The 13,685-nt window shown below is 41.7% G+C and overlaps 1 protein-coding gene across 1 annotated transcript in view; it reads right to left on the reverse strand.

The window, feature by feature from the left end:
- The window catches only part of LOC103465836 (A disintegrin and metalloproteinase with thrombospondin motifs 20), a 95,788-nt gene that overhangs the window by 78,456 nt on the left and 3,647 nt on the right, over positions 1 to 13,685 (reverse strand). The window contains exon 3 of the mRNA XM_008411017.2: positions 10,186 to 10,345. Within this exon, the coding sequence (XP_008409239.1) occupies positions 10,186 to 10,345 (160 nt within the window). The remainder of the gene's footprint in view (positions 1 to 10,185; positions 10,346 to 13,685) is intronic.

The following is a 13,685-nucleotide window of genomic DNA, read 5'->3' on the forward strand; positions in this document are numbered from 1 at the left end:
ACTGCGACAGACTGGCGACCTGTCCAGGGTGAACCCGCCTCTCGCCCGGAACGTTAGCTGGAGATAGGCACCAGCAACACTCCCAACCCCACTAAGGGACAAGGGTGTAAAGATGATGGATGGATGGATGGATGGATGGATGGATGGATGGATGGATGGATGGATGGATGGATGGATGGATGGATGGATGGTTGCACGTAAAGGTATCCGTACACGTTCAACTTGTTCACATTTTGCCACAAAAACATTATTTTACAAACGAGAATCTGAAGAGTGTCACTCATATGTTTAAGCCCCCCTTTAATCTGACACCCTTAAGCCACTTCATTAGTAAACAGTAGTAGTAATTTAGTGATAATTTAATCTCAGAAAAAATAGCGCAAACCCATCTGTCCAGTGAATACATCAGAGGGACGCTGGAGAACATTACTGAACTGATCAAACAACATCATGAAGAACCAGGAACATATCAGACAGGTCATTCTGAAGAAGGGTCTAAGCTTCGAAAGTCCGACAAAGCATTGTTCAATTCATCCATTATCTATCAGGCTTATCGTTGCATGATCGTGAGAGAGGCTGGTGTCACTCCAGCGGTCATTGGACGAGAGGCAGGGTACACCATGGACAGGTCATCACTGGGCAACACAAGTTTAGCTTCCTGTACAGCCGGAGATCCACATTTGGGGTTCAATCTCATTTAAGACCAGTGCCGGGGTCCTGAAACTTCTAGGTCTCTCTCTGCTTCATTTCACGACATTCAAATAATCAAATAATCAGGTGATGAGCAGGACTGGTAGAACTGCTAACGTTGTTGTACTGACAGAATACAGCTCGACACCCCTAGACTAGTCCGACCTMATCACAGCTGTGACTGAGCTGGAGATATTTCGCAAACTAGGAGGGTGAAAAATGTCAATCTCTAGATGTGGCAGCTGGTGGAGATTTCTTATTTCTTTAAGTAAACAATAACATAAATACACACAGGACTGATTTTATRAAGCAAGTGAATGATGCCAAGGAAGCGTCTCGATGCTTCAGAGTCGTACAGAGCTTCGAGTTCATCATCCTCAACAGCCTCCTCAACTTTGTCCTCAGAGATGGTGAAGACTTCGATTGTACTCGCTAAACTCAGTTTTTCCATAGTCTTACACAAAGAGAGATTGTGTCCATCTGTTGGAAAGACTGGAAATGGTGGGGAGGCAATCCATTTAGCGCTCTACGATTATTCAAGCAGTGCCCTCAATGGGTACATGAGGCAGAGCGTGACTTTCTGGCACAGCGATGCGCAGCTCTTGCCGCCGAGAGGCCCAGCCCCATGCCAGTCTCAACATCCGAGCTGCGGTCAAGCCCGTCTGTGCCCCTGCCTGCTCAGAACGGAGCTTTGTGTTTTCCTGGAAGAAATTCACCAGTGTCAAACCTACGACACTAAACCTCTTTTAACAAAATCATCAATACGGACATCAAGGGGATTACAAAGGCAAAGAGGACAACCAGCCTATATATAAACAGTAACGGTACAGAAAGAAAAAAAAGAGATGAGCATATTGTACCAGGTATAATAGCATTTGAATCAGTGCAGATTAGCCAAATCGCCTTGAGCTGAAATCTCCCTTTCACTGGGTGGTGATCTGCTACTTACGCCATGAGGAGCCGGGGGGGAGGGGTGACTGACCTCGTGCACTGAGCCCAGAGAGATGATTTCACCCCGTGGGCCCCGATTCGCATCAAATACACATCCATGCTTAATGCATCCAACACGTGTTTCATCCAAGAATAATTAAAGTATTGTAAAYTTCAACTCCAGGAGTTACTTGTGACAGAGGTCCGTGAGATAAATGTCAAACCTGCATGAGTCCAATGCTTTATATAAAAACCAACCAACCTGAGCAGCGGTTTTAARCTACTGTTGCTATGTAAATTATTTCATCAGCATGTCACAAGACGATCACAGTGAGACTGTTTAAAAAAAAAAAAATCAGTTTTTTCTGGGAATGACTGAACAACTGAAACTGAATCATTCAGGAAGCTGATGGTCAAAACCAACAAAAGAAGCAAAAAGTAGTTCAGGTTTATGTTAGTTATCATACAACTCAGCTTTGTAGCTTGTTTTCTTTTGCACGAGTTTATTAAAGGCTTTAAGCATTTTTTTAAAACAAAAAAATAATAAACAATCACCAAATCCAAGCATAACAGAGAGCTCCATAAGAAAAAAAGGCATAGATGTGTGAGATGTATGTTGTAAGGCTGAAATGTCAACTTGATAATCTAAGTTTTTTTTCCTCACCTGTCCGACATAAGAACAAACAGACGATCCTGAACTAGCATGCAGAGTTGAATTTCAATTAGTTTATAACAAGGAAGCGCTCAGTGTAAGCGTYTTCGCTTTGAGCTGTGTGCATACAGTACAAAAAGAGATTGATTTCAACTGAGCTGCAGATGCTTTGACTATCCCAAACATCCCAGTTTAGGCGAGAACAAAGGGAAACTCAAATTTCATTGTTGAGCTAATTAACATTCTTTAACAGTGACCTGCTGAGAGTTTGAGCTTTATTCCCAGGGTAATAATTAAAAAGGCCGTGTACCTCAGTCATATTGGTGTTGCCTTGCCTCCACACAAAGTCAGACAGTCTGCTTACTGAAATTACCTGACAGCGCAACTCAAGAAGGGATAAATGTTACCAACTCCTTCAGACGGAGGCACAATTAAGTGCAATTCTGTGGCTAGACGGGTAGAAGCAAAGACAACAAATTGTTTCAGCCAAAGACGGCTTTTAAAAGTCAAGTGGTGTCGTTTTCATCCGCACTGAGAGATGTGGGCTTTCAGCACACCAGGCAGAACTAAAAGTGTTCAGTTCAATAGATAGATAAAAGTTTCTTGAGCTGACGTTGCAAATGAATGCTGGCATTCTGAAAAACGTGTTGCACAAATCTCAATATGTGAAGATGGTTTTGTGGTGACTTTGTGATTCTGTTCAACTCAGATTAGTTTGATCTAATTACCTTCCTACTCAATTCTGCCAGATTCTCATCTCCTTTCAGTGCTCCTTCAGGACTTTGAACATTGAAGTGGATTCCTCCAGTAGAATTTCAACCGGCTGTTGAGAAAGCAATCTTTCTCAACAGCCGGAGGTCCAGACTCTCTCCACAAAGCRGAGCTGGTTTTTACTAGGCTGATCTAATTTCAATTACCAGCCGAACTTGACAATAATTTATGCTTTGTTGTCCCTAAAGGTAAATTTATTGCTGACTCCAAGCTGAACTCCTTAATTTTTTTGACTCAAACCAATCAATCAATCATTTCATCTTTATGGAAAAGGTTGCTAAGTTCAGGTGAAGTAACTGTTTTCCAAAGCATTAAGCCTAGAATGACCTTAAACCCCCAACCCCTTAAAAAAAACTACTTAAAATGCAGAAGCACCTTTGGCCTTGACATGCACAGAGCAGGTCATCAGTTTTCATTACTGTCTAGCTCATCTCTGATGAACAACCGCAGCCCCAGGTCACAACGCTAATGGCTCTCCGAGCGACTCTTAGACCTGGCTTTCCTCAGAGAAAGCTGCTTCTCACCTGCCAGTGCCACTTATCTCCAACTTTCACCCAGGTCACCAATTAGTTAGCCACCGTCACTCCAATTATTTCAACCATTCCACTCGGCCCACATGGGTTGCGACAACCCAGACAGTAGACACCGTCAGAAAATAGCTCCAGCTGAAGCCTGTCTCGGGAACGGCTAAAACAACACAACGCGCAGGGTTCAGTAAGGCCACGGCCTCCGGACAGGCAGACACATGGAAGCTATTAAGGTTACTGACAGCGTACGGCTCTGTTGGGGCCCTGTCCAGAGATTCTGCTGTCATTACATCAGGTGACATTGAGTGCAATTATTAGCAGCTACACGTCATGCCCGGCTGTAGATTCAGAGACAGACAGTAGTCGGAACGCCTGCTCAAGACTTAGTGGATCACATTCATTTTATAATTTTGCACATGTAAATAAATGCAATAGCAAACACAGGACTATATATATATCGACGTATTTGATGACAAAAGCCACTACGGTTTCAGAAGCAGTAAGCGGCAAAGACAGTGGGATCTTGCAAGTAGGAGGACACCACTGCCAAACTCTGGAGTAAGTCTGAYAGACACATGCAGCGCAGGCCAGGGATGAAAAACACACACATAAAAACAGGAGTTTCCTTTCCATTCCTCTATCTGTTCAACAGCTTCCAGCAATAAGTGGCTTGCTTGCTTCATCCACCGGCGGCCCAGACAAATGTTAAGCACCTTAACGTCATTTTCAGACTTTGTCACTTTATAAACACAGAAGTTGATCTATTGTTTGGAAATTTAATTTTAAATTRGATTTAGGAGCTATTGTAACACCTTAAAATTCGATGGAACTGTGAGATTTTATCTCTGGCTGTGTGCTTGAAGTCTTTTACAGCCTTCATCAACTATTCTTCTACACTGCCTCATAGTTAGCTTATTCCATGTTCTCRTGTCTTCTGGTTATTTTGTTGTCCCGACATCATGATGTGTCACCAACATGTCCCCCCAGTGGGGTGGTGTGTTCAAGATTTTGTGTCATGTCAGTTATCCAGCATTGTGCAGCTAACCCAAAAGGTTACAATTTGGTCGCGTCTGACCAGAGCACCTTCTTGCTGTGGTCCTAAATGGCTTGAGGGAAAAGTAAAAGGGACTTTTCACGACTTTCAACTGTGATTTTCTTCTCGCTACTCAGAAGGCAACAGATAGTTGTCCTGAAAACAGATTCTCCCACCCAAAGTGTGGATTTCTGCAGCTTTTCGAGATTTACGACGGGGCTCTTGGCTGCTTCTTCTAATTCATTGAAAGTTTTCAAAATGTAAAAAAATAAAGAAAAAAAACTGAGGTGCTGCCATGAAAAAATTCAAAATCCTAGACACAATATATGTTCAAGTGAGTTCAAGAGGATAAAAAGCCTCGTAATTTAGCTCAAATTAAGCCACCAAATTTCTGTCAAGGTACTAGAAAAAAAATATACCGTTCGGTTTTATTCAATTCTTGTCCGTCTCCAAATGGGTTTTAGAAAACACAGAGAGAGGCAACCGGTGAAGAATTTACCCCTATCTGCAGACACCCTCATCCTTTTGGGTTATCTCTTTTCGAAGGACAACACACGGATTGGCATGCAGGTTCAGAGACAGATACCCTGCAGAATGTATGTCATTAAAGCCGTGTTGTGATTCGAGCCTGGTGAGCTTCTACCCTAGATGCTTTTGAATCCAGAACCGGGCTCAAGAAAGCACTTTGTAACTTTAAACATTAGTCACCCTCTCAACAGCTACGTACACCAGTGGTATTCTCCACAGCAGTGAAATCACCCAGACTGGGAGAGCGAGGAAGGAAACTGATACAACTGCAACGCATATCAGTCAATGAGAACTTATTGGGCTGTCCGAGCTCTTTCTGACAAAACTCTGCATTAACCCGTTAAACCAAAAAAAAAAACAAAAAAAAACAAAGTCAGTTTAAATCTCTAATTTTTTTCACCAGCTCGTCATGTGACAGAGATGCTTTTATCAACAGTCCATGAAGACACACACAGGGAAGAAAAGCTGCTGCAGACAGATATATGGCCATGTTCTGTCTGCTGAAATAACAGAACATCACATTCCATCGAGGTAACACTTTAAAAGTCCTTACGAGTCCACTTCTGTTCTGACAACTCTGAGACACTGATGGCACATGCACGACAAAGTCAAGGATTTCTACATGTCAAAGATCACCACATTGAAAGCAAAACTTAACCTCAGTTAAATACATGTGCAGATGTTACTTTGGGTTACTTTTAACCGTATTTGTTCAAAAACCACACAAGTTTTGGAAACTCTCACTGCCTCGAGGTACAACTGTCCCAATTCTTGTTGTTATGGTAACCTACGGTGAGGTAAGACAGTAGTTTGACATGTTGTATAAGAAGGAAAATGAGTAGAAAAATAGAGATGCACCCAGAATTCAGCTTTTAAAAAAGCATTTTTTGGATCAGCCCTAACACCCGACTGGATACCACCAGAAACAAGTAATAGCAATATACCCACAAACACTGGTGATTTTGTAATTCCAGCCCCATCAACTCCAGTTGGACGTGATTGACATCTTTTTTTCAGTTTTGGGTCTTTTTGTGAGTTTTCTTCAAGGACTGCTTGGAAAACGAAAGCCAAACGAAGATTATTAATGACCACCCGTGAGCAAATGTTTAAAAGAAAAACAATTTCTTTGCAAGTGGGGAGAAGCCGTATGACAAGTGGGGCACACTTGGTCAGCCTGCATTTCCATGTGTTTGAACCTAAAAAGGCCTTCGAATGCCTCAAACCTCTTCAAAGTCCCAAACCTGCCAAACCACTCGGCACTCCAGTTCCCAGTTTTGATTTCGAATAAGAGCCCTCTTCACAGACACATAGAGAGAGGAAGAGAAGAAAGGAGTCATAAAGATGATTGACCCTGACAAAGGGTGCTATTGTAACTTCAAAAATAATACCAAAATCCAGCCTCTCAACAACATCACATGCTCTCAGGGTCAATAATTTCATGGATACATTAGAAAGTAAATTGTTATTCTACGAATAAGGATAATCTTGGCTGAAATTAAGCTGAAATGAACTAAAAATTATAATAACATCTGTACATTTTACCAGAAATTACATTTTTCTTTAGTTTGTCCACTACATTTTGGACATGGAGCTAGAAAACAATCTTTAGGACTATTGAAATGTTTGAAATTGCACCAAGAAATCATATGCTGTGAGGAATAAAACTACGTGATCTCTGTCCAATCAGAGACACACTGTAACAAGAGCCACAGTGACAATAACACCCTTTGGTGAGGAAGCTGTGTGAAGACACACAGCTGGTTTATTTCACTGCCAGTGAGGCATTTAAGTGACCACACATGAGGTATAGGCATCTGTTTAAAGAGAAACAATTTTCTGCAACATGTCTGTTTTATTTAATGCCACAATAGAGCAAGAGATAACAGCAGATAACAGGAAGGCTAAAAGTAAAACGACAAAAGTTTCTGTGACTTGTCTGTGTGGGCTTTCAAACTCTTTTCATGGAATGTTTGGGATTTGGAAAAGCTGGTAACCTTTTTGGAAATCTTAAAGAGTCAAAGTGAATTCCCTTAAATCAAGAGAATACAAACAGAGACTGCTATTTTTAAGTCGCTAAAGGCAGATTGAAATGTGAACTCCATTTTGCAGCATTCGAAATTATGTGATGTTACCGGTTTCTTTAGAGATGCTATTCATGGTGCTTAAGGAGTTATGGTTTCCATACTAAACAACCAATTTGCAAGATATATGTTTCTTGAAACTTTCCAACTATGATTAGACACATTGTCTAATTGGTTGTAGAGAACAACCTACGGCATTGAGCTACTTGAAATCAAAGATTATCAATGAAAATGCGAAAGCAGTTCAAACCTTGTAGGACGATATGTCAATTCAAAAAGCAGCAACTACAAGTGTTTTGCAAGCAGAACGGCACGCGTCAAGTCACGGTTTACATCGGACCTGCTAGTAGCAGCGTGCTCTGCTCTCTTTCCCATAAAAAGACATGACAGGCTTGTTAGTCTTGACTCAATGTGGCGTTCAAAGAGCACCTTTTATCACTCCATCTCCTATCTGATAAAGCTGAGGAGCTGCAGCCTGGGTCACCTCACAATCCTAAATTGAGATCACCGGTTCTTTTAATCCTCCTCCACCATGTTTACCTCGGTTTCCTTTGATGAAGCCCCACAGGTGTCCTGGGAAATTTACATTTTTTTTCCTACCTCCCATCTCTTACATGCACCAGAAAGTGTTATTTGTTGTGCATTAATTATTTGTGAGTTTTGCAGATACAGAAAGTTGTGATTAAAAGTGAAAGATTGTGATTCAGGACTTAATATTGATAGGGATATTGTTGAATGATCGACTTTTACGTCTTTGCGGTCTGGGTCAGACCGCAAAGAAAAAAAATTAATAAAAAAAAAATGAATAAAAATTATAAAGACATGAAGAAGAAAAATGGTAAAGAAAAAGAGAGCAAAGGGTGTGGGAAACAGAAAACAATATTTCCAGCACAGATGACAAATAGACCTAAAAAGAACAAGTTCACCTTATTCTAGCCACACTTTGAAGTCAGGCCTGGAAATTGAAAAAACATTTGACCACATGAATTAGGCTAAAATATCTCAAAATGCAACAAATGATGTCTCATTTGAAACACATTCAAGAACAGATGCGAAACAAAGTAACTGACATATATTCCTCTGGAATGGTTTAAAATAATAATAATAATAATAATAATAATAATAATAATAATAATAATAATAATAATAATAATAATAATAATAATAATAATAATAATAATAATAATAATAATAATAATAATAATAATAATAATAATAATAATAATAAAATTGCTCAAAGACCCAATCCAGGTCACAAAAGAACCCAAAACAACATAAAAAGCACTCCAGGCCTCACTTTTCCCAGGACAGTTTATCCTTCCCCATCTTTTCACAAGCAGTCGTTGGGTAATTGGTGCAGTACACCCTGGACAAGTCGACTGTCCAGTGAAGCTAAGTGTTTAATAGTAAGGAAGGGATTGGGGGGAAAATATCATCTGTGGGAGAATTTCAAGGTATAAACCACTGCTAGCCAAAAAACAGAAACTCAGGTTTCCCAAAAAAAAAAAAAAAATCTTGATGAGGACCAAGACTTACAAAAAAAAACTTTGGATGTAGATTGTTTTGGGGTTTTCTGCCCATTGTGATCTTAAACAACCACACTGCAGGAGGAGGAAGAACACTTCTGAATGGCTCAAAAAATAAATAAAAAGCTAGTCCAAAATTGGGCCAAAGTTCCACTGCAGTGAAGCCGTCCGTCACCAGGCTCTGATAGCAGTTTTTACTGCCAAAGGGGTGACACAACCAGATGTTAGGTTTACAAACCAAACATTGTTTTCACTCCAGCTCACATTTTTTGCCCCTTCTTAAAAGAAGCCACCAGCTGAAAACTGGATTCTGTATTTACTTTGATATCGATCACACATGACCAGGTTAAATATGATTTTGAAGTTCTCTATTGTTCCTGGAGGTCCCTGTTGAAATTCAGAATCTCTCATTTACCACAAGCTTCTTAGTGGTTGTGCAGACTTATAAGTCTGAATGTCCGAATTTGCATGCGTTTGTGTAGAGGCTGAAGTTGTGTAAAGTAAAAGTATTGAGATGGTCACAACTGGACCAAAGGGGGAAAGACCCAGGAAGCAGAATTTGTAATACGAAATGAATGTATGATGAGGCATCTGATGTTTTTCTAAAGGGTGAGTATATTCAAACATGTCCCAGGGTGGGGGTGCAGTGAACATCTCTGGCCCTAGTCTCTGCCTGCCACACACACACACACAGGCCTAAAGAGTGAAAGGCCAAAGCATCACAAGGCGTCATTGGCCTGGTCAGTCCGCAGACAAAGGCCACCATCAGACCACAAAGGCCGACGCCACACAACAAGCAACTCAAGAGCTCTACCCATAAAAGATTTATTGCATTATGCCACAAAAGGCCACCTTGAGAGCTGCCTTTGAGGAGTTCAGCGAGAGTCTTCCATCAAGGTGAACTTCACTCAGTCACATTGCTTTTTCTGCCACCCAGATCCCTCGCCGTAAAAGTTCTAAAGGAAACACAAGCAGGCTCTCGGGCGGAAAACATTTCCCCTGAGTTCTTTTAAATGCAACTCCAAACTAAATCGTAATTACTTCTAACCTTGTCTGAGCTCCTGCCAGAGGACTTGGCAAAGATTGCTTCAGCAGAAGAAAAGCAACAAACAGCAAACAGCCCTTGGAGCCAGTTTTGCTTAATTAAGTTGAGAGAGGCTTTCATTAAAACCCCTTAACCAAGGCTGAAATCTTTCAGGTATCGTAGAGCACACACACATACACACGCACACGCACACACACACACACACACACACACACACACACACACACACACACACACACACACACACACACACAAAAACTGTGACTGACAGAATTTAAATTTTAAGGCAGCATTAAAGGCCATGATTCAGAGACGTGTGCACAGGTAATGAGGAGGTAAGTGTTTGAGGGTGAAACTCAGACAGACTGTGGTCACAGGCAAACGAGTTAGGCTGTCTGTTACCCGAGGCAGCACAGGGTTCATCGGGATGCGAGGCGTTTCGTCTCCTCTCGTGTCGATAGACGAGGTGTGGTTTGTTGTGCTCTTCGTCGTATTCCGCGCCAGACACGTTCAAAAGTGGCTCCAAGAAGTACTCGGCGTGCTGCGTCGCAAACGTTCCGACCTGACGGAGAGAAAAGAGACGTCATTCACGGCCTTGGCACAAAGCGTGTGATTGCATGTGAGAGCATATACCGTGTGGGGTTCAGCTTACAACTGACTTTCATTGACACTGAAGTAACGCTGTTGTTACCTCGGGCGAAACTCTTTAAAGAGTTTGTCTGCTTTTGACGGGAACGTATGGAAAGAACATACCGAATCAGAAATCTCTTGTCAAAGCTCGCTTTCGGTCACTCTTGAACTTTTACCCACGACAACAACGGAACATTTTCACACATCCTGCACCTTTTTGCGCATTCATCAGTAAGCGAGCGATTCACCGCAACTGTGTGAACAGTCTGCGCAGAAGCTGACCTGTCATGTGTTCGCAACTTTGGAAATGTGTTTCCCTCCTCACACGCTGACAGTGGGAGGAGTGACATCATCATAAAAGGAGAGAGCTGCTGACAGAGGAATGCTAATATTGATTTGGCAGCTCAGCTTCTCTCAAAGCCTCTTAGCGCTTTGAGCCATGAGGCACAGTGGTGTTTGCATGGTAATTTCATGCGCACACTTAAGCCGGATATTGGACCCTGGAATGTTATCTTTACGGGAGTGTTACACCAAAGCCGTCCCCACAGGTGATGGGCATTTGACAGCGGGAAACGTACGGATCGGATACGGAAAACAAGTACAAACTGTGTTTGTTCACCAAGAGTGGAAGGATTTGTTCACAATTTGTTCTCGGCACCCTTCCGGTGCAGTGTTATGAGACCTTAGAGCGTCAAACTTTGACACCTTGCTGCGCCTTACCCCGTTATTTTTCAGTTCCCAGAACTGAATGTGGATGAAGTTAACCAGCTAACTGTTGGTTAAAAATCACTGTTAACATAGTCTATTAATATATTCTGTTGTGCACAGTGAGCTCACTTTCCTTCCCATATGCAGTTACCCAACTCTCTTCAGCATGCACGGCATGAACTTTAGCTCTGGGTAAAATGATGATGGCAACACATCACAGTTCTGGCTTCTCTATAGAGGAGCCAAGAAGTAAAATGAAATTGCTTAGTGACCTAAAGGATTTGATCATCAGAGAATATAAAGTAGGACTGGACACACTGGCCACAGGCCAGAACTGCAATCTAATCATACCATAACGGCAGCACTTCAAGTAATATAACAACCTTGAGGTCAAGTCTGCTCTCTGCATTCAGCCAACGCTCTGATTGCATTCATGAGGATCTCCTCTGCACATTCCACAATCACATCTAAAATGTTGAAAAGGTTTGTTTTTCATTTCGGAAGTTTAAATGTATTATATCTTACAGAATCAGTACACATAGAATGAAAGCCTTTATTTTTTTGGAATTTTGATGACGGCTTACAGGTAACGAATGCTCGAAAATCAGTCTCGAAAATTTTTAACATTACGTGAGATCAATTAAAAAAATGATCTTTTAAACGTTTAAAACAGTTCTTCAAAAAAAAAAAAGTGATAAATTAATTGGAGTTGGCAAATCGGCACTGCACTAACGGCAGTGAAATGCATTTAGGGGTATCTCTCTAAAACGAACAAAAACTTTTCTTTGACTAAAAAAACTTTAGTTTTTCTTTAGCTGAAGGCCTGAGGTGATGTGTTGTCAACTGGTAATCTGTGCACAAACTACTCAACTTGTCAAAATGAAAATAAACATTTTTACACCTTTGTTCTCCTGTTGTTATTATTTTAAAACAACTTAATCTGATGTTAAGGTGTAAGAAACCAAGTATAACTCTCAATGATTTGTTACTAAAGCTTTGTAGGAATAAGAATTACATGAAAATTGCTGCAATTCAAGGTTTAGTGAGATTATTTTTAATTACAGAACATTTAAGTGAGACCACGTTTTTGCACATATAATTAAATATAAGGCAGCTGGTGCCTGTTTTTTTGCAATGCTATCCGATTTAATCCTACAACTCTCTACTAGCAGCAATCTAAGCACACAAATGACCTGTTGCATCACCAGAAAGAGGCAAAGCTTTAGTTTCCCAGTGTTGGCTCAGTAAATCTCCCAGACGTTTGGCTAGAAAGGAGGGCTGAACTGGACCTCACAACCGACTGGCTTCTGTCTGAACTAAAATGACATGGCTTTTTTCTTCTTTTTTTTTTTCCATCTCCCTTCTCTGTGCCGACTCATCCAAAAAAACAGTGGCGACCTCTGAGGTGAAAGGGCCCGTGGAAGAGTCGGGATCCTGATCTTTACATCGTTTAGAAGGTAGAACCATTTCTCAGGGCAGAATGACCCATCACACACTTCTATTATGGGAGAAAACCGAGAGCGCCAGCTCCGCAGGGAACAAACATTTCCCACGGTGTGAGCAATCCTTAAGTTCCCCGCAAAACCTTCAGTGGCGGTTGTCTCCGCTGTAGAGCTTTCTCCTCTTTTCTGTCCATCACGGCGAGCTCACTTTGAAAAGAGCAAAGAGCTCCCTGAACTCCGCTCACCCCCCCACACCCCCTCTGTCCCCTCATCAATCGCCCCCTGGGGATGGCTTTGAGTAACTCCGGACAAAAATGGGAAACCTGCGCTTTCCTAGAATGACCCCTTTGTTTTATGGCTTAATTATTCTTTAATGACCTCATCTCAACACAATGCGGCCCAGACCAGCAAGCCCCAGTGAACAGATGAAGACACATTTATGACCCAGCAGCCTTTGGTGCCGCGTCTATTGTCCCGTCATCCTCGGTGAGCGATATGTTGACAAAAAGGAAGCAAACTTGTTTGGATAAGCGAGTAATACGTCACGGTTGCGCAAAGAGGCAACAAAATGCTCATTAACCCGATAATTGCGCGGCACCTTGCGGTGTCGCTTAGATGGAAAAAAATCCATTTGTTTTACTTTTGACTTAGTTTCAGAGCCACCTGTCCCCCTCTAGACTGTACTTGCAACAACAGTCCAAAAATAAGAATTTGCATCACTGAAATAGATGCCGCAACGGGAATAGTGAGACTCTAAGTCTACGGTCACTCTGTACCCACCCCCCACACAGGATCCCGCTGGTGCGACTGAGGTCAACCCCCTTGCTCCTGGTCCAGTAACCTCATGTGACCCATGAAGTCATCCCCTTCAGCACTTATCAGATTCTCTCCCACAGGAGTCAGCAAACTAAATCAGTCCGGCAAGGAGGATTCCTGCGTGATTAATACTGGATTTATAAACCCACCACTCTCCTGAACTGTATTACAGGCTCATAACAAACTTTTTCAAATTGGTAAATCTGTAGAGAAAAAAAAAAAAGTCATAACCCTTCAAGACGACTTGAGAGACGCATTTCAGCGTCTATGTCAGCTGGTTTATTAAGTTTGCAGCAAGTATATATA

Source organism: Poecilia reticulata, linkage group LG6 (assembly GCF_000633615.1).
Source record: "Poecilia reticulata strain Guanapo linkage group LG6, Guppy_female_1.0+MT, whole genome shotgun sequence".
Classification (NCBI taxonomy): Eukaryota; Metazoa; Chordata; class Actinopteri; order Cyprinodontiformes; family Poeciliidae; genus Poecilia; species Poecilia reticulata.